The 27317-nt window shown below is 30.8% G+C and overlaps 6 protein-coding genes across 12 annotated transcripts; 4 read left to right on the top strand and 2 right to left on the bottom strand.

The window, feature by feature from the left end:
* The first annotated feature begins 713 nt into the window (after positions 1-713).
* On the top strand, positions 714-4586 carry LOC132914737 (integrator complex subunit 5). 2 transcript variants are annotated; one of them, XM_060974088.1, is made up of 11 exons: positions 714-1218; positions 1302-1431; positions 1493-1902; positions 2007-2142; positions 2201-2870; positions 2933-3180; positions 3253-3458; positions 3530-3676; positions 3752-3892; positions 3974-4234; positions 4313-4586. In XM_060974088.1, the coding sequence occupies exons 1-11, from the start codon at positions 997-999 to the stop codon at positions 4523-4525; spliced, it is 2784 nt and encodes a 927-aa protein (XP_060830071.1). In that variant the 5' UTR covers positions 714-996; the 3' UTR covers positions 4526-4586. The 2 variants fall into 2 exon arrangements, with proteins under 2 accessions (XP_060830071.1, XP_060830072.1); XM_060974089.1 differs by lacking the exon at positions 1302-1431 and having other exon boundaries at positions 1134-1218.
* Positions 4587-5779: 1193 nt separating this feature from the next.
* Positions 5780-8377, bottom strand: LOC132914738 (protein transport protein Sec61 subunit alpha). Its single transcript, XM_060974090.1, has 8 exons — positions 8201-8377; positions 7935-8002; positions 7668-7733; positions 7378-7588; positions 7041-7298; positions 6795-6961; positions 6335-6724; positions 5780-6253 (listed from the first exon to the last, which is right to left on the bottom strand). The coding sequence occupies exons 1-8, from the start codon at positions 8205-8207 to the stop codon at positions 5990-5992; spliced, it is 1431 nt and encodes a 476-aa protein (XP_060830073.1). The 5' UTR covers positions 8208-8377; the 3' UTR covers positions 5780-5989.
* Positions 8378-9815: 1438 nt separating this feature from the next.
* LOC132914740 (regucalcin-like) lies at positions 9816-12023 on the top strand. Its single transcript, XM_060974098.1, has 6 exons — positions 9816-9980; positions 10633-10817; positions 10909-11118; positions 11196-11408; positions 11491-11603; positions 11698-12023. The coding sequence occupies exons 1-6, from the start codon at positions 9916-9918 to the stop codon at positions 11926-11928; spliced, it is 1017 nt and encodes a 338-aa protein (XP_060830081.1). The 5' UTR covers positions 9816-9915; the 3' UTR covers positions 11929-12023.
* Positions 12024-12472: 449 nt separating this feature from the next.
* On the top strand, positions 12473-13973 carry LOC132914741 (regucalcin-like). Its single transcript, XM_060974099.1, has 5 exons — positions 12473-12742; positions 12822-13031; positions 13135-13347; positions 13428-13540; positions 13647-13973. Exons 1-5 carry the CDS (start codon positions 12583-12585, stop codon positions 13893-13895), a joined length of 945 nt encoding a protein of 314 aa, XP_060830082.1. The 5' UTR covers positions 12473-12582; the 3' UTR covers positions 13896-13973.
* On the bottom strand, positions 12829-26893 carry LOC132914735 (calcineurin-binding protein cabin-1-like). Its single transcript, XM_060974084.1, has 13 exons — positions 26712-26893; positions 24767-26304; positions 24537-24701; positions 24285-24473; positions 24067-24210; positions 23813-23993; positions 22360-23744; positions 21908-22283; positions 20405-21832; positions 18119-18282; positions 17738-18005; positions 17507-17653; positions 12829-16526 (listed from the first exon to the last, which is right to left on the bottom strand). The coding sequence occupies exons 1-13, from the start codon at positions 26793-26795 to the stop codon at positions 14844-14846; spliced, it is 7752 nt and encodes a 2583-aa protein (XP_060830067.1). The 5' UTR covers positions 26796-26893; the 3' UTR covers positions 12829-14843.
* On the top strand, positions 17511-20414 carry LOC132914739 (inosine-uridine preferring nucleoside hydrolase-like). 6 transcript variants are annotated; one of them, XM_060974091.1, is made up of 6 exons: positions 17511-17596; positions 18431-18533; positions 19015-19219; positions 19277-19457; positions 19549-19799; positions 19929-20414. In XM_060974091.1, the coding sequence occupies exons 1-6, from the start codon at positions 17551-17553 to the stop codon at positions 20238-20240; spliced, it is 1098 nt and encodes a 365-aa protein (XP_060830074.1). In that variant the 5' UTR covers positions 17511-17550; the 3' UTR covers positions 20241-20414. The 6 variants fall into 6 exon arrangements, with proteins under 6 accessions (XP_060830074.1, XP_060830075.1, XP_060830076.1 ...); XM_060974092.1 differs by having other exon boundaries at positions 19018-19219; XM_060974093.1 differs by having other exon boundaries at positions 19033-19219.
* Positions 26894-27317: the final 424 nt, after the last annotated feature.

A 27317-nucleotide genomic window follows, 5' to 3' on the forward strand; every position in this document is an offset into this window, starting at 1 on the left:
ATCGTAAAACTATTGTTAGTGAAAAAAGTACAGATGAAAAATAAATCCCAAAAAGATGTAATTTGAATACCTGCAGGAGACGCTAATAGCTTATAAAATAATTTATAATTATACAGGGTGATTCATGTAACAAACCATAATTTCTTTTTTGCCGAAATTAGAACAAAATCTTAAAGGAAAAAAATGAACTACATATACACGAATGTTTTTTCACAAATGCAGTAATAGATGTGCATTTTACTACACATTGCGGTATTTTTTTAAAATAGAAACATTCATTTTTTATTATATACAACATAGATCGAATCGCTTACTTAACTCGCTCACTCTACTTAAAAAGTATTAGGATAACATGATCGAAAATTGATTAGTATAAAAAATATTTTATCTTTAATTTTGTAGAATTTATCATATCAAAACCAAAAAAGATATAACGTAGTAAAGCTTGTATTTATGCTTTTTTGTCTTTCATATTATAAATTCTATAAAAATAACTTTATATTTAATAACATACTTACATTTCACTTTTTTTCATATTAATACACATATCACATGCTATAATTGACTATAACTGATTCTCAGTGTTTTAAATATTTTACTGAATAAATGCTCTCTTTATCAAAATTTAAAATTTCGATTAAAAAATCGATCTTTCTATATACCAATGTTGATCAAAACGAAGTGCGCAACCTACAGGCAACAAGTAACAACTCTATTTAAAGGGAGTGACGAAGAAGTAATACGTTGTATCTTATGCTTTAGCGTTATAGGTTATTCTATTTTCGCATTTATTTAGATTTATACTTTTTAACTTTAGGAATGTAAATAATAGTAACAATAAAAGTATAAAAATGGTTTTCATAAACATAGTAATTGACAAGCTTTACTGGAATTAATTGGTTCTAACATTATGCTTTAACCCTAAAAATATGAAAAAGTAAATATGATCATATTTCCCAAATTATATCTTCCGCTTCATTAAGAGAGTAATACAAGATGTTGCATTCAACGGGAGTATTGTCACCACAAGACATTTTGGTAGAAGTTAGAAAATTTATTTCCGGAGCTGTTCGGCCGACTCATAGTACGAGCACGCTTGATGTAACGCGAACAGCTTTGACTTTACTTCGAAATGTACCTGCCGCAAGAGATGCAGTACTTGAATATTTCTGCAATGTATTTTTCATTGCAGTTACCAAATATGTTCGTCAGCTCGAAGTAAGTTTAGTAATTGTGCAACGATTGCACAAAATGCATGATACAGTTAAAGATTTCTATTAAATTATATCTCATTTTTCTAGACAAATCAAAACTTAGCAATATGCGAGGAATCTATAATAGCAGAAATCCACAATGTTTTAAGTAGCTTTATTAATGGCAATCCAGAAGCATGGGCACCAATTATCTCAGCATGGTCACTAGAATTATTAGGTATGCAATCATTAAATTGTTTGAAGTCAGATTGTTAGAAATAATGTTAATTTTATTACAGGTAAACTTTCTTCAGAATATGCAAAACGTGGAAACTTACCTGCAAATGCTGGAATTAATGATTTCCTTCAACAATGGATGTCTTGTTGTGCTACCCGTACTTTAATTGATATCACTGCTCAATGTCTTCAATGTCTTATGCATTCAGATACAGGATCTTGTATTAAAGCACTATTAGATACTAGTGTATTACATAGTCCTCATTTTGATTGGGTAGTAGCTCATGTTGGAAGTTGTTTCCCAAATACAGTTATTACCAGAGTATTATCGTGTGGTTTAAAAGATTTTTGTGCAATGGACCATGAACATAATGTTAAAGATCCAAAATTGAATTCAGTAGTTGGAATTCTGGGTCATTTGGCTGGTAGTCACTTTCAAGATATTACAACAGCATTGTTAGACTTATTCAAGGTAAAAACTGTTCTACATACTATAATGTTAACTAATGCTTCTTCTCAAAATATATTTAATAATAATATTAGTAATAATAATAACAATAACAATAATACCTTCAGTGGAGTCTGCAAGAAGATGTAAATATCGATGAGGATACAAAGAATCAAAAATTGGCTACTGTTCCATTTCTTTTAAATCTGGCTTCTCTTTCGCAAACTCTTTTAAAAGCAATAACTAGTGATGTATTACAAACATGTAAGTAGATGTATCTAACGTTATAGAGATAAAGTATAATTTATCTGTTTTATTGTAGTAAGGCCAGATATAATCCCGCAGTTAGCTTTATTTGCTTCAGACTGGTGCAAATACTTTGATAACCAACCTGAAGCCCTGATAGATCTAACTGTTCATCTGATATTAGGATGTGAACAAGGAGCGTCTCAGCTAATAAATATTTTACTAGATGCAAGTTTAAATACAAGTAATGTTGGGTATCATAGTGTTAACGCTGCTCAAAGTGTAAAAAGCGTATGTTCTGAGATACTAGAGTTGGTATTGCAAGAGATAGATCTACTTTTGAGGACGCATGGACCACAATCTGCAAATATTGCCTTACTAAATTCAGTGAAACAAGAATTTCCAGTAATATTACCATTACTTTTGAATCAAAATCCACTGCGAGTTCAAACAGCTATCAGGCTGCTATGTTTTCTTGGAAGTCAAAATCCTAATATGTTAATATCTGCAGCATCATATATGTTAATCAAAGCTGTAACTACTTTCCATCTTGCCGCTCTGATTCGGCTTGTTTCTAATAACATTGTATTATTTTCCTCTAATAATTCTGAAACAGAAAATGTATTAGCCAACTACAGTTACTTTACACAAGTAGTTGAACAAGCACTTAGAGAAATAAACTACAAAAATGTTATAGAAAAACAAGAAACAAGACAACTCTTTCAAAATCTTACAATATTGCTAAAGTAAGTACATTAAGATAGTTGTGTTATACTTTTTATACATTTGTATAACTTTGCTTTAATAGGTGGGAGAAGTATAACAAGGCAGTAGTACTCCGTTCAAAAATGATAACTCAAGCTATAAAATCCAATCTGCACCAAATCTCCACTCTGTTAACAAAAACAACTGACTTTGATTTGGCTAATGATATTGCTAAAATGTTAGATTTATTTAGTATGCCTGAAAAAGATAATTTTTCTCCAAATGTAGAACTCACTTTGAAATTAACGAGAGCTGTGATACAGTATTTCTTTTTATGCATAACAGAAGATGGTAAGTATTCAGTTAGTTTCTTTTTTTATCAAAAACTTATAAATAAGATTTCAATAAAGTTCTAAATTTTAGATATCACACGAAAACAACAGGGTGTGAAGATCGTTTGTCATTTATTAAAAGATTTAACTTCTTATTCACCATGTGCTCGAGTTTTAGCTCTAAGAGAAATTCTGGGACATAGTATCAATAATAATCCTGCAAAATATTTTGGTGCAAAAGAAAAATTTGAACCAGAGTTTGAGGAAACGTTACTTTTGCATCAAAACCACAAACAGGTAATGGTTTTATAAAATATTTAAAAATTAATAACTGCTATTGAGAATTATATGAATCTTATTCTACTTAGGTTACGAGTACGATGTTAGCTCAGAAACATTCTTCAGTGTTTCATGCTGGAGTAATTGGACATGGTCCTCGGAAACCGCCACCAGAAAATAATATCGATAAAGAAATTATTGCTCTCAATAAAATATTGCTGATTGATGTAATAAAGGTAAAATTTTCAAAAATATAATACAATTATTGGATAAAATTATTAAATAATTTATTCAATGCCTAAACTCAATAGGCATGTTGTAGTAATCGTGAATCGGACCGATATCCTGTGAACCTAGATGCTTTGACAATGGTCAGTTTATTGTTAGTTGAGCTAGTTTCACCTGATGTTATGTATAATGGATTACCATGGCCTGATGAAGAATTTACAAAGGTATCATATTGATAATTTTGAAGTATTATGATTGTAATCCTAACAGATGGCTTTAATATAATGTTTCAATTGTTATATTAGGTTACTATAGAAAGAGATTTGCAAATCCATCGAACATTCAAGGATGTTCCATTATTATGGACATTATTAGAACTGACAGCTTGGTACAGACCAGCCTTAGCTTACTGCTCAGTTCTATTGAGAGGTATTGCTGCCACAGTTATGGCTAACTGGAATATAGAAGAAGGTATTTTACTCGTGAGTGTTATGGCACTTGGTCAGTTATTACCACCTCCATTAGCAAGTATAAGGGATGTTCTGCCAGTTTTAGAACCGCATCAGGTAGGTTTTTATGATTAAATAATAACCTCATACACATACATAATATTTGAAATTAAAATAAAACATATCTTATTGTAGATAAATACTATAATGAAAGAATGTGTATGGGCTTACATGCGTGAAAATGTTCCATCACCTGCTCTTTTTACGCGTAGCGAGGGAGCTAACATAGCTTGGCGAGACACGGACACTTCTACTCCAAATTCACGGTTTACAGAAACACTTCGTTTAGTTTTGTTATCCAATATTCATACATTGGGTCCACTTTATGCTGCTCTTTTCTTACAATAAAAATAAATAGTTAAATTTTCTACCATATGTACATATTTTTGTGAATAAAATGATATAAATTATTATAAGATATTTAGAATAAGTATTAACACATCCTTTAAATTTACATTTTTGTAAAAAATATTTCTAGATTATTTTATTAAATTACATTTGTAGAACAACTTCTCAATTAGTATTGCATTAATATAGTTTATATTTATTTAAAATGATATTGTGGATTAATGTTTAAACATTGGGTTCGCCATTCACTATCCTCGAAGTGTATAACAATAAATATTTTTAATCATGTTTTCACAACAACTCTATGTATAAAATAAAAGGTACCATTTGTATTATATAAAATAGGAATTTTTTAAGTTTACTAATATCTGAATACAACTAAATAATATACAGTATAATACGATATACAAATACAATGCAGATAACTTATAAATAATTTTCTCCAATTTCATCTAATTATGTCGAATGAATATTACTTTCATTCACTTAAATGTAGTTCGCTACTTTCAAATACTAGTAAAAAGAGAAATTAATACAGGTCAGACTAAAAAGGAAAACAAAACAAATAATAAATTTTAATTTTTATAAAAGCATATTCACCTAAATACATACAAGAAAGAAATGGTTACTTTGCTTTGTATCATTATTAATATAGGAATGATGATATCTATGATGAGTGAACACTGTACGAATTAATTGGTTGTACGAATACCCTAGGTGGGTGTCTCGTCCTGACGAAATGATTATACATTATGCAATGATTCGATTCACATAAACGTCACGATCTTAATCGCGCGCTTTGAGAGAGTCTTTTACATAACCCCGTTTTATTCGGAGCATAAAACACTAGTAAAAAATGCTGAAAATATTTAATCACTTTCTTCCTATGTACACTGCTCGTTGTCTGGAAGATATAACATCTTGTGTGTAAATCCAGAACATTCAAACTACACCGAATGCCTGTATTTACATTCGAGCATTTTACATTTTACACGTTGGAGTACAAACTTCTACGCTTTGTCAACGTGTTACATTATTCAAAATTCCATTTGATATAGATTGACACAGTGTAGAATCATTATTTATGTTTCACATATAAAAGGAGGTATTATTTTTCATGATGTACAAATAAACAATATTAATTGCAAAATCTATAGATGGTAGTCGCGAAACTGATACGTGCTTGCGAGCAACTTATACTTAAATATTTTTGAGTATGCTACAATCATATGTAAAAAATAAAAGGAAAAACTATTACGTAATATATACGTGTATTTATATATGTGATCTTCTCAACGGCAAACAAAGAATAAAAATGTGTGATTTGATTCATATTGAAGACCTTCCATTACTCTATCAAGTAATTAACAGTATTTGATATCAAATGGACTTACTTTACAATAAATTATTATTCAGTTCTTCAGAATTAAAAAAGTTCACTTTTAAAGTCTATGTAAATTGAGTTTAGAAAAGTAGTGTACTCATGCCACCCATTTCACTTTGTTCTTTAACGAAGATCTCGAAGTACTGGTATATGATTGTGACGGCGAGTAAAATACCAGTACCTGAACCGATTGCACCAAGGAAATCAGCCAGTACAGACAGAGCACCGATACACAATCCACCAAATGCCGCCGCGGTCGGAATATATCTATTCAATTCATGAATCATAGAATTGTCTCTATGGCCTCTCATTACCATCTGTTGTTCTTTTAATTGTTTTGCGACCTGTAAAATAATTTTAGGTTCGACTAAAATACAATATCTATTAAAAACATAAAGAATGAAAATAATATAATAAATTCTTACGGCTTTTGCTGAGCTGCCAGAAACCTCGATCCACGTTTTTGAAAAGAAAGCACAAGAACCAAGCATAAAGAGAATATAAAGAATAGCATGAATGGGATCCTGAAGTATATGTCCCACAGATTCTGGTGGTGACAAATAATAACATAATCCTCCAACGGGGTAAGATCGCGCTGGACCACCACCGCCAATGTCGGACCATACTCCCAACAAATTCACGATAATATTTCCTTGAAATTTGACTGCCAACATTTGTGAAATAACATATAAATTTGACACCAATGCAGATTGGAGAATGATAGGAATATTGCTTGTATAAAACAATTTAATAGGGTAGCTGCTGTATTGTCCTCTGTATCTGGCAGATTTAATTGGCAAATCAACACGGAATCCCTAGGAATAAATACATAATTAGAATTTTAATTGATATTTTTTCAAATTAAAAATAATTTTAATCCATTACCTGGAAGTAAATTACAATAGCAAATACTAAGATTGTAGCAAGTAAGTTCATAAGATTAGGAAGGTTTTGTCTGTAGAACGCCTCGCGGAGAGCTCGAACTTTGTCTTGTCTTGTAGCAAGTAAATGAAACAATGCGATTACTGCGCCCTCGAATTCTGTGCCACGTCCTAATGACAATGAAATAAAGACGTTGTCATAGTTACAATATTCAGGAATATCAATAGAAAAATGAAAATAAGATCATACCAGTATTAACAGTAGCTGGAGAAAATGCTTTCCATACAATTGTTTCACAAATATTTGTAGCAATAAAAAGAGAGATTCCACTTCCTAATCCATATCCTTTTTGGAGCAATTCATCCAATAACAATACAATCAATCCAGCAACGAATAATTGAATAATAATTAATAAACAAACACCAGCTCCAATTTCTGTTGGATCACCATACATTCCAGTCATTACATATACAATAGCTTGACCAACCGTGATAACCATTCCAAATACTGTAAAAAGTAAAAATTAGATTGCATGTTACAACTCAAAGGCATACAATATTTTGAAGGTGCATTGTGCTTTTCTTACATTTTTGAGCACCATTGAAGAGAGCTCTATCTTTTGGAGTATCACCAACTTCAATTATTTTCGTACCACTCAACAGTTGCATAATCAGACCAGATGTAACAATGGGAGAGATTCCCAATTCCATAAGAGTTCCTCTATTTGATGCAAGTATAACTCGAATCCAATAGAAGGGATCTGCACTGTCCGAAGACATAATTCCAAATAAAGGAATCTGGGAAGACAGGAAATATTTTGTTAAATACAAAAATTTCATTGAATAGACACAATGCTTATTACAAAGTAACTCTTACCTGACAACATACTAAGAAAATAAACAAGGTAATCGCAGTCCATAATACCTTCTCTCGAAATTGAATCTGTAAAAATGTTTGATCTCTTAAATTACTGTTTAAAGCATAAAGAAACTAAAAACATTTAAAAGAAAACATTTAAATGAAGCTGAATTTGATTAATACATCAATAAAGAAACCTTTTCAAAATATCATAAATAAAATTAATTTTAAGCGACTGAAATACACTATATAATGTGGTACAAAAATAAATTGACATAGACTTACTTTACGTTCCGGCTTCTCTATTTCCGGGAGTATACTGCAAAACGGCTTTATCACCTCTAGAAATTTGACTGAAAAACATACGGTGGAAAGTTAATTCTCACGTTAACAAAATACCGAACTAGAAACTGAAATATTAAAAGTTCAACGAAGCGAACAATATGTTGTACGAGAAACGAAATTAAGAGGTTACGGTTATCGTTAATCACAGCGACTGTAATCCTGAATAAAAGATTTTCTGAATTTCTGACTGGAAACAGTGTACTTACATCCCATTTTCAATCCGAGATTTAACTATTCTAAAGGATCACGATGCTACGACACTTTCCACTTACTCTATAATCAACAATGCCGCTAAGGCACTAGATTAAAGTAAGAATCCGAGCAAACTCGGCTGCGTATGCTCGATTGGCAAAGCGTAGCGAGTCGTGGCTCCCTTCGTCGACACGTATCAATATGCTATTGTCACGTGACCTGATGATGTTGGCCGGCACGAGTTAGGAATTCTTGGAAATGATGTTAGATGGCGCTACAATTATGTTAAATGTACACGTGCGCATTGTCAAATGTTTTTTTTTAAATTCCTTTAATTTAACATGTTCATTGTATACTTCTTGGATGCAAATTGATAAATAATTTTTCAATAAACATATGACATCAATACAAGTATAGAAGGTAAATTAAAAATCATGAAACTTTGACAAATATTTTTTACAAAAATTATTTTTAACATAGTGCATTTTCTTATCTAAAAGTTATATAACTTTGTCTTATTGTATATTTTTAAACTTTCGTTGGAGATTTTTAAAGCTTGCCTTCAAGATATTCATAACAGAGCAACGAGAAAGAATCTTCAAAAAAATAAGATCCGATTACTCTTTGTAACAGAACGTTACGTCAAACTGTAATCTTTACAGAATTGAATTCTCGTTGATGAGCAACTCTTGAATTTTGATGTCATAAAGCCTGGTATTCTGTTTATTAAAGTATCTATTAAAATGAAAATAGGCTACGTCTCCTATCAGAAGAGCATTAGAAAGATGGAGTATTAATTCTGAAAATAAAATTCAATTATTTTACTTGTAGAATGTACTAAAACTTAAATATTTCAAATTTTAAGTTAATTTAGAAAAATTATTAGAAAAGATAAATAATCAGGAAGTCTATAAATATAATTTTGAAAAAGTCTAGTTATTTGTCAAAATATCGTTATCGTTTAAATTTTAGCTTGTAATCACAAGATAATTTATATTGACTTACATAAATTTTCCATTAGGAGACAATGCGTAAGAACCGCCAGTTATATAAATATTTATCGTAAAAACGAAGACAATTTGTATGCGTAATTTGTAAATTATAATATATTTTCAATTCAAAATCGACAATAAAATTTTTAAAACGATTTCTTACAAATTACAGAATGCGCATTTTAGTATAAAAAGTCGTTCTTGCTGTAGAACTATTTTTATATCTTTAGATAAATAATCTTTGATTTATACTTGTATACTTGTATGAACAAATTTATGTTTCTAAAGAAGGAATATATTTATTCAAAAAATTATAATTTAAATTTTTATTTCTGCTTTGACCGAGGATCATGTATATATTTCTAAGTGAACATTACCTAATTTCTTTGAAGCGACATTATTGTAGAAAACTACTTATAATTGCCATTTACGAGGAAAATAAATAATAATAATAGTAATAATAAATAATCAGCCAAATTTGTCTTTATATAAATATAGGTTATCCTAGCATTAGACATAACAGCAATATTGATTTCATTAGCAATTTATGCTGTTGTCTACTAATATATACGTTCTAAATAATTTGCTATCAGCGAGGAGTGAATGGGGAAATACTATATAAGGAGCAAGCAAGGTAACTGTCGGAATTATTTCCATATTTTTCCTTTTAAAGTGTTTTACGAAAATTATCAGTTTTAGTCTATCTTTTTGAACATATTAGTATTGTCTCATATACAATGCAAAGTACTGTTGGTACAGTGTTACTTCTTGGACTGTATCTTGTCTTCTTCGTTCATGACGGGTAAGTGAAAGATTCTCCTAAAACTCATAGAATGTCAATCCTTTGCGCACAAAGATTATAAATATAAACAAATGATTTTTTTATTGATCTTTAATCGATTATTTGTTTTTAAGCATCAGAGAAAATATGAACTCTATTATCTATCTATACTAATATTATAAAGAGAGAAAGTTTGTACGTATTCAACCGATTTGGATAATTCATTCACAGTTGGAAAGTACATTTCCTTCAAATGGATACAGATCACATTTCGTTACGCTTACTCCTTCGGGCTTAGAGAACCGAACAATGAGTATAAATGAGACCCAAGTCTGATTAATGTAACTTTGTTTCCATTGTACGGTTGTGTCTCGCTTGAACGCAGTCATTTCCTACAAATATTTCTCAAATAATATTTTGATATCTAATACGAATAAATGACAAGGATTTTAGAATCGCGAAGTTAAACTCATATTAGTTCTTAGTTATGCGTAGACGATATCTAGGTGATAACTAGTATGTATATATATAAAATACGAAAATTATAAAAGCCGCGTGAATAGAAATATTCTCTTATATTATGAACTGTATTATAATGTGAAAACTTCCGATAGTTCGTGAGAATTATTGTTCCGTATTATTTGAAATAATTGCCTTTTTTTGTTATTCGCAGAGAAACTTATGGGAAACGAAAAGATAACAATGGATTAGTTATTGAACCAATAGTTGGCAGGTTTCAACATAGTGAAGGTCCTTTATGGAATTATTATTCACAAAAACTTTCTTTTGTTGATATTGAAGCACAAAAAATATGTAGATTTGACCCTGTAACAAAAGATCTTTCCTGCGTATTTATAGGTAAATCATTAATATTGTATATCTAGAGTCTGTAAAAAAGAAAACAATTTCATTTTCATAAATTAATATTGATTTCTGAATTAATGATTAGAAAATGGACCAGTTGGATTTGCTATTCCTATTAGAGGAGAACCTAATAAGTTTGTAGCTGGTAGTGGTACAGATTTCATCCTAGTTACATTGGATAGTCATGAGAATACTACAGAATCACTTCCTGAAGTACTTGCTGTTGTTGATACAGATCGCAATGGTACTAGGTGGAATGATGGAAAGGCAGATTCTTCAGGAAGATTCTGGGGTGGTTAGTTGAAAATTATCAGTCTAATAGATAAAAATAATAACTTAAGCATACTACATGTTTCATTTACATTTCTATAGGTACAATAGGACCAGAAGTAAATGAAGTTGTTGTTCCTAATCAAGCATCTTTCTATCGTATTAAGTCTGATCTTAAACCAAAAAAGGAATTATCTCCTGTTACTAATAGTAATGGACTAGCTTGGAATCTCCAGGATGATACATTGTATTATATTGATACTCCTACGCTTCAAGTAGCTGCATTTGATTTTGAGCCCATCAGTGGAACTATATGTATGAAACTTTTGAAAAACATTAAATATAAAGTACAAAACTCATGTTGAATTAAATTTGTAATAAATATAATTCATTTCAGCTAATAAAAGGATCGTATTTGATCTTAAAAAGAATAATGTTTCTGGAATACCTGATGGTATGACTATAGACATCAATGGAAATCTTTGGGTAGCTTTGTATGGTGGAGGTGCTGTAAGTATTGTTGTAAGAGTTTTATATATAATTAATAATATGTTTATGAAATAAATGTAATATAAAACAATAATAAAAATGTATTATATAATAGGTGGTCAATGTTAATCCTCATACTGGCAAAATAATACGTTTTGTGGAACTTCCTGTTCCAAAAGTAACTAGTTGCACATTTGGAGGACCTTTGTTAGATACTTTATTTGTAACAACATCTAGCCGTGGTTTAAGCAAAGAGGAACTTAAAAAACAACCGCATGCTGGTTATGTTTTTGCTGTAAAAGGCTTAGGAGTACATGGCCTTCCTACAAACTCATTCAAAGCATAATAATTTTTAATAATGAATATTCTTATGAACTTTATAATCATTCTGCACAAACAATATTAAGAAAGAAAAAAAACAATAAAGATAATTAAGTAAAACTTCTGCATTTTTTTATTTTTAAAATTTTAGGAACAGTAATAAAATGATTAACCTAGCATTAAAAACGCATCATCACTATTAACAATTCCGTAAATTAGTTACATTATATTATGTGAGTGTAATATAATTACATTATGTTGCACAATCAATTTTTATATCATTAACTGCCATTTTATTTTTTTATCAAACATCACTTAATAGTATTATTATTTTTTATTTTGTTCACTTTATAATAAAATGATAACCTTAACATGTCTGTGTCATAATGGATCATTGTACGTATATATTATTAAATGATATTAGTAAACCTCTGTTATCTACTATCTACTGGCTACGATTATAAAAGTACTAGATACTGTTATCAATGTTTATAAGTCATGGTATATAATGAAGAAATAACTCGATCTGGCAAATTCTGAAATCTAGAGTTTGCTGAAAGATTAAGTACTTTTACTTTCTGTATTTTGTACTTTTTGTGTTCTAAAAGCATTTGTTATTGTATAAATTATACGTGTGTATAATAACTAGTAACTAACAATTAACTATTAAATCAGGCAAATGTCAGAAGTAACTGTCGAACCATTCGCTGGACCATACAGTCTCGGCGAAGGTCCTCATTGGGATTGTGCTTCTCAAAAATTATATTTCGTTGATATAGTTGCCCAGAAAGTATTCAGATTTGACCCTGTAACAGGTACTACTACATCTGTTTTCGTAGGTAAGTAATTAAGAATTTTGTATTATGTAATTTGGTATTTATAATCTGTTTTATAAATATATTTTTATCATTACATTAGAAAATGGACCAGTTGGATTTGTTATTCCTGTTGAAGGTAGCACCAACAAATTTGTTGTTGGATCTGGTATAGATGTAATGCTACTTTCTTGGAATAGTGAAAAAGATCTTGCAAAATGTACACCTCAAACACTGACTACTGCAGATGGTAAGAGAGCAGAGATCAGATGGAATGATGGAAAAGCAGATTCTTCTGGAAGATTATGGGCTGGTTGGTTAAAAATATAAATTATTTTATATGAAAGTATATTACTCACATAGTATAAATTCTTACATATAGTATAAATTCTTACGTAATTTCTTTTTCTTCGTAGGAACAATGGGTCTTGAAAAGGATGGAGATATTCCATTTGATGCAGGATCTTTTTATTCTATGGGTGATGATCTTTTATTGAAAAAACAAATATCTCCGGTATCCATAAGTAATGGATTAGCCTGGAATCCTGATAATGATATATTTTATTATATTGATTCATTTACGTATCAGATTGTGGCATATGATTACAATTGTCAAACAGGAACCATATGTAAGAAATTTACAATGTATTTGGTATACATTCTGTGTTATGTTAATCAAAATTTACAATTTTAAATCTCTATTTTATAGCAAATAAGAAGATTGTTTTTGATTTAAAAAAAAATAATATTCCTGGATTCCCAGATGGTATGACTATAGATACGGATGGGAACCTTTGGGTTGCTGTATTTAACGGCGGTTGTGTGAGTATTACTACATTCCTATGGTGATTCGTAATTATTATAAAATGCATTGTAGAGGAAATAATTGACATTTATTTTCTGAGAAGAAAATATGTTTAATGTTTAGGTTCTCAATATTAATCCGAGAACGGGCAAATTGTTGCGTTTTGTTAAGATTAAAGGTGCCAGCAAAGTAACAAGTGTTGCTTTTGGTGGTCCTAATCTGGATATCTTGTATGTAACAACAGCGAACGTGCAACTAAACGAAAATCAGTTAAAAGAGCAACCACATGCTGGTTACTTATTTGCCATCAAAGGTTTGGGTGTTCGTGGTTTTCCTGCAAATTCGGTTAAACTACCAAATAAATTAACATAGATGTACATATAAATATTTTAAAAATATTGTATAAATATATAAAACATTTTTTTAATATTAAATTACTAGCATAATGAATTTGTAGATTATATATATATTATATATATATATAAAAGTTACATTTTTCATAGTTTTTGCAAAGAAACAAACTATAAGCTAGAAAAGGATTATTTTGAGTTTCTTATTTGAAATAAACAATACTATATATATGTACATATATACTCTTTTTAATAAAAAAGATATCTATAAATTATTCATTAAAAATGTACAAGTGTTTTGCTAATGTTTAATTACACTTGCCTATCCTTTTTTTTTACGTACAAAGAAAATTGTATTGATTACTGAATTTATAGAGTAGAAAAATAATATATCATTTTATTAATATGCAAGAACGTTTCCTTGGAATTATAGTGAAATTATATTCGTTATTGTGTTGCTATTTCGATCTTTACAAGAACTTTGTGAAAAGTAGTGATTTTCAAGCATTGTCATCCTGAGGCTTGTCATCCTAACTAGTGAAAAATTAAACTTTCACTACATTTTTCTTGAGATACAAATAGTCTCTTAGATATATGTATAATTTATGGAAAAATTCCATCTCAATTATTTTCATACTTTAGAATACGTCTATTATTATCTATTTTCACATGTGATAATTAAACCGTTCATAGAGAATGATTCCATTAGGCACAGAAGTGAGAAGGCTAGCGAACGAAGGCTATTTCAGTCGTTCTTGATGGAAATAAAACTGTACACTGCAAAAACGTTAGAAAATATTATTTGCATGACTATGTACCTTATCATTTATATACCACGACCATTGTAAATTGCGGATGACAAATTGCATTCAGCATGAACAATACATCAATGAACGAAACTCAAGAATGGGATGAAAAAAAAATTATTAAGAAAAGGATGAAATACTAAAAATGTTTTCATAGCGACGATTTAATCGTCTAATGTTATAATTTCGACACTATCATTAGTAGATTTCTCTCCTTTCTTGTTAGAAGCACTACTCGACTTTCCTCTTGGTAAGTCATATATATTCTTGCAGTCTGATGGCCTCAAAGATTCTGACACTTTTTGCTGAATTACACTAACTCCCGAAGACAAATTTTTCGCGTATTCCATAGCCGTCTTCATTTGCTGAGGTTTTTGTTGAGGTATAATTTCTAAATGCGAATGCTGTTTCAATTGTGAAAGCATCGAGAAAGCTTCTACGGAATTTCCTTGAGAATACGAACTCGGCAAAGAACTAGAAATATCCATTGATGCTGGTTTCGTTTTCGTAGAGGACTTTTTGTATTGTGAATATTTTGTACTTGGACCTTTCAAACTAGCTTGAGGATTTACCGGACTTACAGAAATTCCACTCAATTCTGGTGGTATGTAAGGGGATTGCGTCATTGTCGAGTTCCCAGGCATCGCACTTAATATATTCGATAAGTTACTCGGTAACGCAGACATTGTTTTAGCTGGTTTTGTTTTTCTAACTACATTTTGTACATTCATCTGCGAATACGATCTTTGAGAATTTTTCTTTGACAACAATTTATGTTGTAATGAAGTTCCTGAGTGCGAAGTTGGTACATTCATAGACAGTGTTTGTTTCATTCCAATCGACGGACTTAGCGCTGTGTGTACGACTTGAGGAATCACAGATGGATTTGTTGTGGCACTACTTTTCAGAGGAGAATGCGATAAGGAAGGATTGTGCGCTGGTTGAGGCTCTGTCAATGACTTTGACACTCGAATTTGAGGAGCGCTTATTTGTTTTGGCGGGCTAGTCTTAACGTGTGTTTGTATAACGGATGGCTTCAACAGAGACACTTGCGTAGTTGGTGGTTGTAAGATAGGCTTCGATGGTTGTGATATTTGTAGAGACTTTGGAAGTTGAACTGGTAGAGAGTCATTTTGTGGACTCTGTTTCGATGGTTTACTTTTAGGTGGTACTGTATTTACTGGGGTTATTGATATACTAGGTCTATCTTTAGTTATTGACACAGTGGTGGTAGTTTTTGTCGTGGCTGCTTGTTCATACATAGGCGTGGAACGCACTGTTGTTGCCGTAGAATTACTTAGACTTAGTAACTGTTGCACAGTCAAATTGTTTAAGTTACTCAAATTGCTCATGGTAGGAGCAACATTCATACTAGAACTGGAGGTACTCATTGTTGGCACACTGCTAATATTAGGTGCAGTGGCAATAGTATTACTTAATCCACTGGTTAAATTTGACAAAGAAGTAAGATTATTCTGATACTGTCTCAGAATATCCTGATAATTGCCTATTTGATTCAAGTAATTCATTGCTGATAAAGGATCCATCATACTATTGCCTAAGCCGCTTGTTAATAAAGCGGATAACATATTTGGATCAACTAATGGATGCATAAAATAGGGATTCATCAAGGAACGATTTCCTGATGCCCCCATATAATTAGCGAAAGTAGGTTTCGCGTTGAATTGATTCATTGCATTACTACTTTGCTGCATGGCTTGTAGATATTTATTTACATTGGGTGGACGTCCTCTTGGTCGACCAGTGGATGTTAGATTTCGGTATGGTTTTCGATTTTGAGAAGATTGTGGCGACGTCGAAGTCACTTGCGGTTGAGAGGCAACTACCTATACATATCGAAAATAAAAATTGCATTAATATTGACATATTTGTACTGTGCGTTACTGGAAGGAATACTAGCTGGGCGATACAGGGGCGAAAGATTATCGTTCACCGTTACGTATTCTAATATTGTTGTAGTGAGATATATGATATCTGGATACATGATACTTAAAACACGTCCGTCGCTCAGCGTGATTAGGCTAAGTTTCCTGCGGGGCCCAAATCCGACCACCGGTATGCAGAACGTAAATAGAGCGACAGGCAGGAATTCATCGTTTATCGCCTTCGATTCATTATTTATTCCCTTTGATTCATTATAAAGAAAAGATTATTTATTTCTAAAATGGAGAAAGCGATAAGCTATCCAGCTAGAGTATTCCGAGGGATCTCATGGCAGATATCTGAGATCTTTCATTTAATCGAGAAGCATACTTGTGAGACGTACATCAGTGATTTTTTCCTCCTCAAAATGTTCAGTAAACAGCGTGAAAATATATTTGAACGTGAGGAGAGTAGTGATGACAGAGTCTAACTATTTTTCGAAGTGCCCAAAATCACCCCAAATGTGTTTGGAATGTTATAACGAATACCATACGATATAGGATAATGTAATATATTATCCAGAATATAAATTAATAAAAGGTATGGTATGTGTTTTTAATATTTTTATGTTGTATATCCTATATATAATATCGTATATTTAATTAACTCGAATAAAAGGTATGGTATGTGTTTTTAATATTTTTATGTTGTATATCCTATATATAATATCGTATATTTAATTAACTCGAACAAGAAGAGCGTCACCATCATTTGGTGACGGGGCCCCCACGGAAGTATACCCGTCGCATAGATATGTGCGACATGGCGACGAACGTGTTAATGCGTCATTACGCGTACTTATCACGTTTATGATTATATCGTATTTTTTTCAATAACACTTTATGATTGATAACATGAAATGATATAGAAGCATGAAATTTACAGGAGTTGGAGATGTCGCTTGAGGCTGTGTTTGATTCTCCGTAGATGGTTTATCAAGGCTGGAGAAAAATTTGTTTAAAACCGTCCGATTGTAATTATAATCATTACAATACTTTGTAGCAGTTTCTAAAACATTTCCTTCCAAATTCTAATAAAACAGATACAAGATATCAAATAAAATAATTATATATTAACGATTATAATATATGTTCTATTTAAAATCTTCACTTACTTTATTGCCGATATACGTTTTATATGTATCTACCAGTAAAGAAGCAAGTGTTTGTATAGTTTGCTCCTTAGTTTGGAAACTTTTTAAAGCTCTCTGATAAACCCAATATGTGTCAAGAAGTACTTGAGTTCTAGCATCTGCATTTGTGTTGGATGCAAGATCAGAGGTACTTGTTCCCATTAATTGCATCTTAGTTCTAAGAGATTGTAAACAAAGAGTCAATGCTTGACGAGATAACTGCTCTCTTTCCGAATCACGTAAATATTTTCTAGAAAAATGAACCAATTTTATGAATTGGAACGTTAAACAATTTCGCTGGAAAAAGTGTTGTTGATAAGTATGTGTATAGAAGGTAAAGTATATTTTTTATCTAAAATGTACTTGTCTGATTCTGGAATTTTTCCAAGTTGCACGCTCAATTGCATTAACATTCGACCATCGTTTGTCTCTTTCAATACTTGCATTAATAACGTTACGGAACGGGACATATGAAATGCGAAACTTCCTGGTCTATCAACTTCCCTATTTGGTATGTGCCAAACGCCCTGAAAAATTTATGTGACAATTATACCATTACCATAAAAATACATGAGCAAATATATCTGATAAAATAACACAGTTGATGGAAGGAAATGTTAAATAAATATATGCTTCGTTACTTTCTTGCTTACAATCCTTACTGTTCTCATTTAGGTAATATCTCTTTTTGCTTGAAAAAAATAAAGATGAAGAACTGTATGTTCTGTTGCAACCTGTTTGCTATAATCTCATTTTGTTTGTTGCTGTACAGTGTCAGGTAAAAACTTAATAATTTATTTAAAAATTGATATAACGAAGTCACAACTTTGATCGGGTGCTAAAATTTACGTTCCGAGATCGAAAAAATTAATTTACGACATTCGGAGGAACATGAGGAGTTCGAGTCTCATTCAACATTGATAGATAAAATTATCTCTTCCTGTTCTTTTCCGAAAATATAATCTTTAATAACTGCGTTATATCAAGTCTTAAGTTAATTAGCGTCTTATAATCTTATATAAGATTAATTTTTTTATTAATATGAACGAAAGTTAAATGTAATGAAAGTTGAATGAAATATGAATGTATTAATTCGCAAATGACTTTTGCAATCTAGAATGTAATACAATGTAGACATGTATGGCTCTATGTATGGCTAAATTACTGATGTTACTACTTAACGCTTCAATTTACGATTTTGTTATATTGGCCTTGTCAATTATGTAGGTTACAAAAAATTTTAACGCAATTTATTGCAGTAGTAAAACTTTTTTAAGGTCTGTCAATGTTTCGAAAAAGATTATAATAGACACAGATGCTGGGGCAGATGATGCAGTAGCTATATTTTTGACTCTTAAGTCCAAAGAGAATGTTTTAGCAATTACTTGTTCTTATGGAAATACATATATGGAAAATGTAGTTATTAATGTACTTAAGATTTTAACTGTCGCCAACAGAAGTGATGTAAGTATATCATAAATTTTACATAAACTAAACATTCTATATTGCAATATCTTCCAGATACCTGTGTATAAAGGAGCACATAAAGCATTAATAAATGGATATAATGAATATAATGAAAATAATTACTTTGGCTCTGATGGTCTAGGAGACTTTAACTTTATGGAAGAGATCACTGCTAAAGTTGATGAGAGTAAACATGCAGCTATAGCTCTCATAGACTTAGTAAAACAATATCCACGTGAATAATTAATTATTATCAAATTATTTAGCGCAATAAATTCAAGTTAATTTAAGACTTTATATTTAATTATTTTTATTATGATTTATAGATCAAATAACTTTATTAAGTATTGGTCCATCAACAAATGTTGCTACAGCAATTGCATTAGAACCTCTATTTTTAACGTATTTAAAAGATCACATCGTATTAGGTTCTAGTGTTAGCGGAGTTGGTAATATTTCACCTAATATTGAATTCAATTTCTATCAAGATCCAGAAGGTAATTATATGATACTGAATAAGAACACTACAAGTGTTTTATTTCCATGGGAGACAGCAATCAACAGTTACATATCCATGGTAATTATTTTAAAATAATATAATATAATTAATATAATATAATATAATATATTAATATAATATATTAATATAATTAATATTAATTTATATTTTTAAAAATGATATAAAATATCAGTGATTTTTGAGCAGGATTGGCGTATAAATGTATTGGGAAAGATAAATTCTTCTATTGTGAATTTCTTAAACAAAGCGGAGCGGAAAAGTTTAACAAAGTCCAATTCATGGGTTATTTCAGATGGAATGGCTGCTGCAATTATGTTACAGCCACAACTTGTAACAAGATCTATAGTAAGAAATGTGAGTCCTGTAATCGATGGACTCGCAAGGGGCTCGATACTTGTAGATTATACTAATTTAACTGACAGGCCAAAAAATGCAAAAATTATACAAGCGATTGATACAGATGGTTTCCAACAACTGTTATTGGACAAATTTTCTTAAACGCGCATATTTCGCATGTAAATACTTAAAGAAGAATAAATATTATATTGAAGATATACTATATTATACTATACGATATTATACTATTATAATACTATACTATGCTATAAATATTAAAAATATTATAATATTATACTAAAAGAAGTATAATAAAAAATACTTACATTGAAAAAATTAGTGCTTTTTCTATCAGCAAATAGTCCTTGAAATCTTTCCTCTCGATAAAATTGACAATTATAACTGTCCAACAAAAGATTCCTGCATTTTATTATGTCCTTAGCAGTCTTATTATTGAAGAAGAAATGCGATAGTCTGTAAAACGATTTGTAATGCTCCGAAAATCTTAAGACACATTGTTCTAAACCAGCTAAGCAATATGTTATTAGAGTTGCAACTTCTTCTTCAGTCATATTTTCTTCTTTTTGTACAAAAACCGAGTCCTCTTTCTTTTTCTCACTTTCACTTTCACCAGAGTCGCTTTCGGTGTCACTTGAACTATCGCTATCAGAACTATCATCACTACTGCTTGATTCATCGCTGCTACTAGAGCTAGAATTATTCGTTTCAGTCGTTGTCGTAGTTGTTTGCGTAGTTGTTGTACTTTCTTGCGAACCTCTCCTACTTAAAGTTAGCTCTTCCTTCGTAGTACTTGCAAGTTTCTTTTTATCGGGAGGTTTATCTTTCATTTCCTTATTACCTAATTGCAAATCTTCGTTTTGTAACCATTTCCCTTCAAACTTTCTCGTGTCTTCATCTTCAGGCGAAGATTGTCGTGTTTCCTGACTAATCTCCATTGCTTGTTTCATAAGAGCGTCCATTAAGTCTTGAACATTTTCCGACTTTCCTTCACTTTCGAATACAGTGCCAATTTTTAAAGATGTTAATGAACCTTTCTTATTGTCTTCTGATTTTACGTTCACCTTTGTCTTTTCAATAGTTCTCTTCACTTTCTTTCTTTGTGATTTTGATTCATTACTTTCATCGCTCGATAATACCATAATCTCATCGTTCTTTTCTTTTTGTGAAACCATATCACAAACTTTTGTGATTACATCATCTATTAAAGCTACAACGTCTTGCATTAATTGCAAATGAGATACGTTACCTAATTTTATCCTCTTTGCATTATCTTGTGATAATTCTGCGAGAGATCTCTTACGTGTTTCTGTCTTCCCATGTTCAATACGTTGACTCGTTCCAAATCCTTTATTTGTTCTGTCTATGATTTCAATCTCCTCAATGCTATTTGAACGTCGACCGATCGTAACAATATTTCTGTCTCCTTCAGCTGTAAATTCCACTTCTCCTCCGGCATTTTTATTATTTGTAAAAAGATTTTCCTCTTTAATCTTCTCGTTTAGTTTTGAAGTATACTTCATGAAGGGCCCTTTGGCACATTTCTCAAGATGAAATTGAAGCAATTGTCCTAAAGTTTTCTTTAGAGGTTTCCCCTCATGCTGTTCAAGATATTTTAATATGCTCGCATGAATTCGATAATGTACTTCTAATGCTTCAACCGAAAAATGCTGTGGACATTTATGACTTATTCTACGTGGGTATTGTGCATTATTGTGATATAATAATTCACTAGCCTGCAATTAAATATAAACAAATTAGAATATATATCACCTATGTCCAATATAAATGGTATACAGATTTACAAATACCTTCGCGTAATGTTCCAAATATATAGGAGGATCTTGATTTTTCTTTTCGGCTATCTTTCCGAGCATATATTGATACAGCCATCTTTCATCATGCGGTATTGTTCCATCTTTAGTACCAATAAATAAACGAGCACATGCCTGAAAACACTGATAAGCGATTTCCAACATTTCTTCTTTTCTAGTTTCTAAGATTTCAAATCGTTCCATACTTAACGTGTCTGTTTCTTGTTTTAGTAATCGTGAACAAAATGAATGAACAACATATGCGAATGTCCCATATTCAGTCCAAATAATATGATTACAGGAATCCAATTCGACAGCATGTCGATAACTGGATTGGGTTAATTTCGCTTTTGCTAAAAGTGAGTCTTCGTTTCTAAAATAAAATAAACAGTCATTATTATTAATTTGTGTTATATCATATTAATAAAAAAGTTTGAAGCACTACTTACATTGGTTTATATTTATTTAACCAGGTTTCTATTACGGTGCCGGATGACATCGCTAGTCCAGTCCAAGAACTCAATCTTGTTGGATGAAAACATAAATCCAATAAATAATACCGAATAGCTGTGTTCCATTTACAATTCTTGAAACAAAAATCTGCTAGGAGATAATAAATAGTGGACATGGAATGCGGCAGAAGCTTCTTAACGGTTGGCATTGTGTCTCGTTCACCCATTATATAAGCCATCATTTCATCAATCACTTGATTCGGATCACTTTCTTGAGGAATTAACTTTATTATACGTTTAAACAGATCTTCCGTGTCTGCATTAATTGTTAAAGTCCTGGGTGAATGAAATTCTGGTATTTGCTTGGGTTTATAAAAATTAAACAATAACTGTGCTCCCTCCCAAGTCACTTTCATTTGAGGTACTCCATGGTCTTCTATATGTTTTGGTCGGACTTTGTTCACTTTATTATAATGACCATATAGACAATAAAATATTTGTTCTAAATATTTTGAAACTTTACTTTTTATACTGGAAAATTGAGGGGTTTCCAATTTTGGGATAACTAAATTTAAAGTGAAAAATAAGAGTTTTGCTTCGTTATAGCAACACCATGAGTGTCTTCCCATAAAGTCATGGGCAATAAATAAAATCATGATAGATGCTGGAACACCTTCATCCTCATCATCTGATTCAGAATAATTAGAACTATGCTTGTTTTTGTATGACGATTCAGCCTTTGCTCTCTCTTTGTCTTCTTTATATTGCAAAACATAATGCAATAAGATCCACGGTAAAACAGTTTCAAGTGGCATCTCTACAGTATTTTCCGATACATCTAATTGATTGCAAACAATGTGAACCAAATTTTGTACTAATCTCGAAAGACGTGCTTCCGGTAAATATTTTACAACAAAAGTGCTTACTTCAATTGTACAAGCTTCTAATTTTTCAAGCGCCATTAAGACGGACCTCGTCCATTTCTTTTGTTCTATATCATCGGAAGCATTTAAATAATTTTGCCATGCTTCGTTGAGGCAAGCTTCTGCCCATACATAACATTCTTCGTATTGTTGTAGCTGCCATAAGCTATCTAGTAACATGGATAACTGTTGTACTCTATCAACGACATTATCATTTGCGGATAAAAATTTATTTCCCTGTTTTGCGAACTTGAATGTATCCTGTAATATGTAGGCTAGCTCAGCGTATTTTTTTTCGTCATACAGATTTTGTATTTCTCCTAATTTCTGTCCTCTCTGAATAGACTTAAGTTTCTTCTCCACTATTTTAATACTGATATTAGAATGATATTTACAATTAGGCAATTTTAAATAAACCATTTTGTTTTGTTTTGCCAATTCTTGCATATGACTTAGCAACTAAAAAGATAATATCTGATTAGATAAATTAGGAAAAATCTCTTTGTGCTGGAATTGAAGTTACTTACCAATTCTAAAGTCTCAATAACAATGTCTGTGTCTCCTTGGCACAAAAAGATATTAGCTTTGAGCCACAAAACCCTTAGAAATATCAGAATATTTTCTTCATTTAAAATATCTCTCCTAACGCTTGTAAAAATTATATGCCCCAATTCCTCAGATGGCATTCCTGTACCCAGTTTATCTAATCTAAAATAGACAATGGAATTCTTTAATTATTTTAATTGGAGAAGTCTAATAAAACAAACAGAATAGAACATACGTTGAAAACGGTACTATGTCTGGTTTATTGCTTAACCATTTATCTGTATGCAGTTCACCAAATAATAAAGTCATTTCAGTATCTAGTTTCAAAATATCATCATCTATATCTTCTTCAAATGGTGATGGATGTGGAATGTGCTCCCTGTAGAAAAGAAGAAATGCATTTTATTATCTGAGACATGTTTACACAAAAGAGCTCACATTTATTTATTATACCTCATAAATGTATATGCTTGCAAATATATCTCTAATATTCCTTTAGACCATTCTTGGTTCCATTTGGTGCTTAAAAATTCCGTATATTTTGCTATAATTATCATTAAATTACTCTTACTACTATGTTCATTAATGAACATATTTACTTCGGTTATCTCAGATTCTGTACCGAAATAATTTTGTTGTTGACTATAGAAGAAAGAAAATTAATTATTACAAAAACTTAGTTGCTCATCCTGAAATAAGACCTACCTTGTTTCAGGACTTGGAGATTTTGAACTGTCAGAACTTTTAACTGTCTCTATAGTATTACTATTATTTTCTTGATTAGCAAACAATTGATATAAATCCATTGTATCCATAGAATCATCCATATTTTTAGAATGATCATCTTTGGTTAATTTTACTGTATCTGGCCTAAAATATTAACAGTTTATATAACACTGATTATAAATTACATAAATATAGATATAAATACATACAATAATGTACTAGGAAATATTCTTCTAAGAGTTTCTTCTAATTGAACATCATCTCTTTCAGCTTCTCTTCTATTCGAACTTCTTACTCTTGCAGAACGTCTCATACTGTTGCAACTCCAAGCCCATTGTTGCAGAAAACACAGAGCACTTCTTCTCCTTTTTTTCACCTTTTGTACTTCTTCCTTTCCTTCAATCTTTTCATTCAATTTTTCTTCTGCCTTACATTGTACCTTGTCTTCTTTCTTTGAGTCTTTTTCATCATTAGATTTGTTACTATCCTTATCACTAATATTATCATTTTGTGCTTCATTGCCAGCATCATCCATTATTTTCTCCAATTGTAATTTATCTCCATTTTCATCTACTTCAAAGTTATTTTGCTCATCTAAATCATTTTTTGCTTGACTTTGTTCTTCAAATTGTACACCATCAGTATCTGAAATTCTCAAAAGGTCTTCATCATCTATTATTTGTACATCGCTGGAACATGACTTTTTATCATCTTCTATTTCAATATCCATCATAGATTCGGCACCACCACATTGATTGTCATCAAATATTTCACATGGAGAATTTGCATCATCTATTTCCATCTTCATTGATTTTTCAACCTCATTTTCATTCTCTGTTATGGTATTTTGCAATACTTCCTGATCAGTATTAACATCATTATTTCCCTGAGTATCTCCCTCAGTATGAGTTTTGGCTGTTTCTTCAGAATTATGAACAGTTAAATTAATTCTACTAACAAAACTCAAATTATTTTCTGTAATATATCTATGCATATCCAATAAACATTCTCCTAAGTCTAACCAAGTATAGTTTTTTATGGGTTTTCTTAGTGTTAGATCTGGCAATGGTTTAGGACAGAATTCTACTCTGCATGTTTCTGCCCATCTTCTAGCAATATCCTGCGCTTCTGCTATTAACTTATCTCCTATTTGATGATCATATTGAGTATATAATGGTGGATCTAATTGCCAGTCACTATTGTACAATTTATAGCATTCTTCGAGGCATGGAATGTCTTTAAATATTTTATCACGAAAAGCTAAACCTTTTACATAATTGGGATCACGTTCTAATGCCATAGAAATGTACAAAAGACAATTCATATAGTCAGGAACTGCATATAAGGCAGTTATCATGTTATCTAAACATGGCCAATGGTTTGCATTGCACTTTAAACCTTGCTTAAATGATGAACATGCCAATTCTAAATTTGAGATTTTCATAGCTAAGATACCTAGTCTATACCATAATGTTACATCTGTATCGTCTAAATTAGCTGCTTCCCAATAATTTTCTACAGCTTCATCATAGTTTCCCAACATAGCCTGTATAGCCCCGATATTCTTGAAACAAGAATATTTTAACGACAACATTGGCCTAGATCTACCATCGGGTATTTCAGGTTTTTCAACCTCATCCAGCAATTCAGTTTCTAAAAGATCTTTAAAAATATTCAGTGCATCTTCTTGTTTATTCTCTTTTAATAATACTAAAGCTTTATTATATTCGGTAAGAGCTATTTGTTCCTGAAACAGATATAAACAAATCAAATTTTTTAGATTTTAATGAAACATATGTTATTAATAATGTATAATAAATCTTATTTCCTCTGAAGAATAAAAATTCAAAGGAAGAAGATTCAAGAGTTTACATGAATCATACATGACTATTTAACTAAATAATGTGTTTTTCAATTATAAAATGATCTATAAAACAAAACACCCTTAAATAAAATATAATTAATTATAGTAAATTAAGACAGATTATTGTAGATATTTAATTTTCTAAATAGATATGTAATCTGAATGTTCTCTGTGTATAATTTTATATAAAATTTGAATACCGGTAGAAATTAACCATGTTTTAATAACTGACAAGTTTATAGGTTAAGTTCTTAAGGAAATAAAAAGTTAATAACAGTGTTGATACGTACTTGTGCTTCTTTCGTGATACTCGGTAAATCCTCCTCTTCACTTTCTTCGCTGGATTCTTCATTCAACGCCGATATCTTTATCATTTTTAGAATTTTTTTTACAAATTCGATCTTACATATAAAATATCAACAAATCAAGCAGTTCTATTCAATGCCGTCATGTTACTTAAGGTATACAACGTGCTAGTTCGTATGTATACATCTCATATAGGCTGTTCAAAAAACAAGCATGTATTTCTTATAGCTTGAAGGTTTTTTATTTATTTTTTAATTTCTTTATAGAAATTAATTTAAATTAATAATTTCTTTATGGAAATGTAATTCAGACGCGTGTGTATTCTTCACGCGCATATTGCGTCGTTTACTTAAAATTATTCTTTATACACCCTGTATATGCATTATCTGTAAACCCCGAGATAATTTAATGCACAAGTTTTGCACATATTGTAATGTTAATTCTCATTTTATATTAGTAGTAATATAAATAAATAATATTATAGTTGTTTTATTTGATTTATTTAACATTTTGCAATCGTATAAGCTTTTATAAAACTTCTACTATGTAAGTTTGTCAACATAACATAGCTTTAATCATCTTCTGTTTTT

The sequence above is a fragment of the Bombus pascuorum genome, chromosome 15, assembly GCF_905332965.1.
Source record: "Bombus pascuorum chromosome 15, iyBomPasc1.1, whole genome shotgun sequence".
Lineage (NCBI taxonomy): Eukaryota > Metazoa > Arthropoda > Insecta > Hymenoptera > Apidae > Bombus > Bombus pascuorum.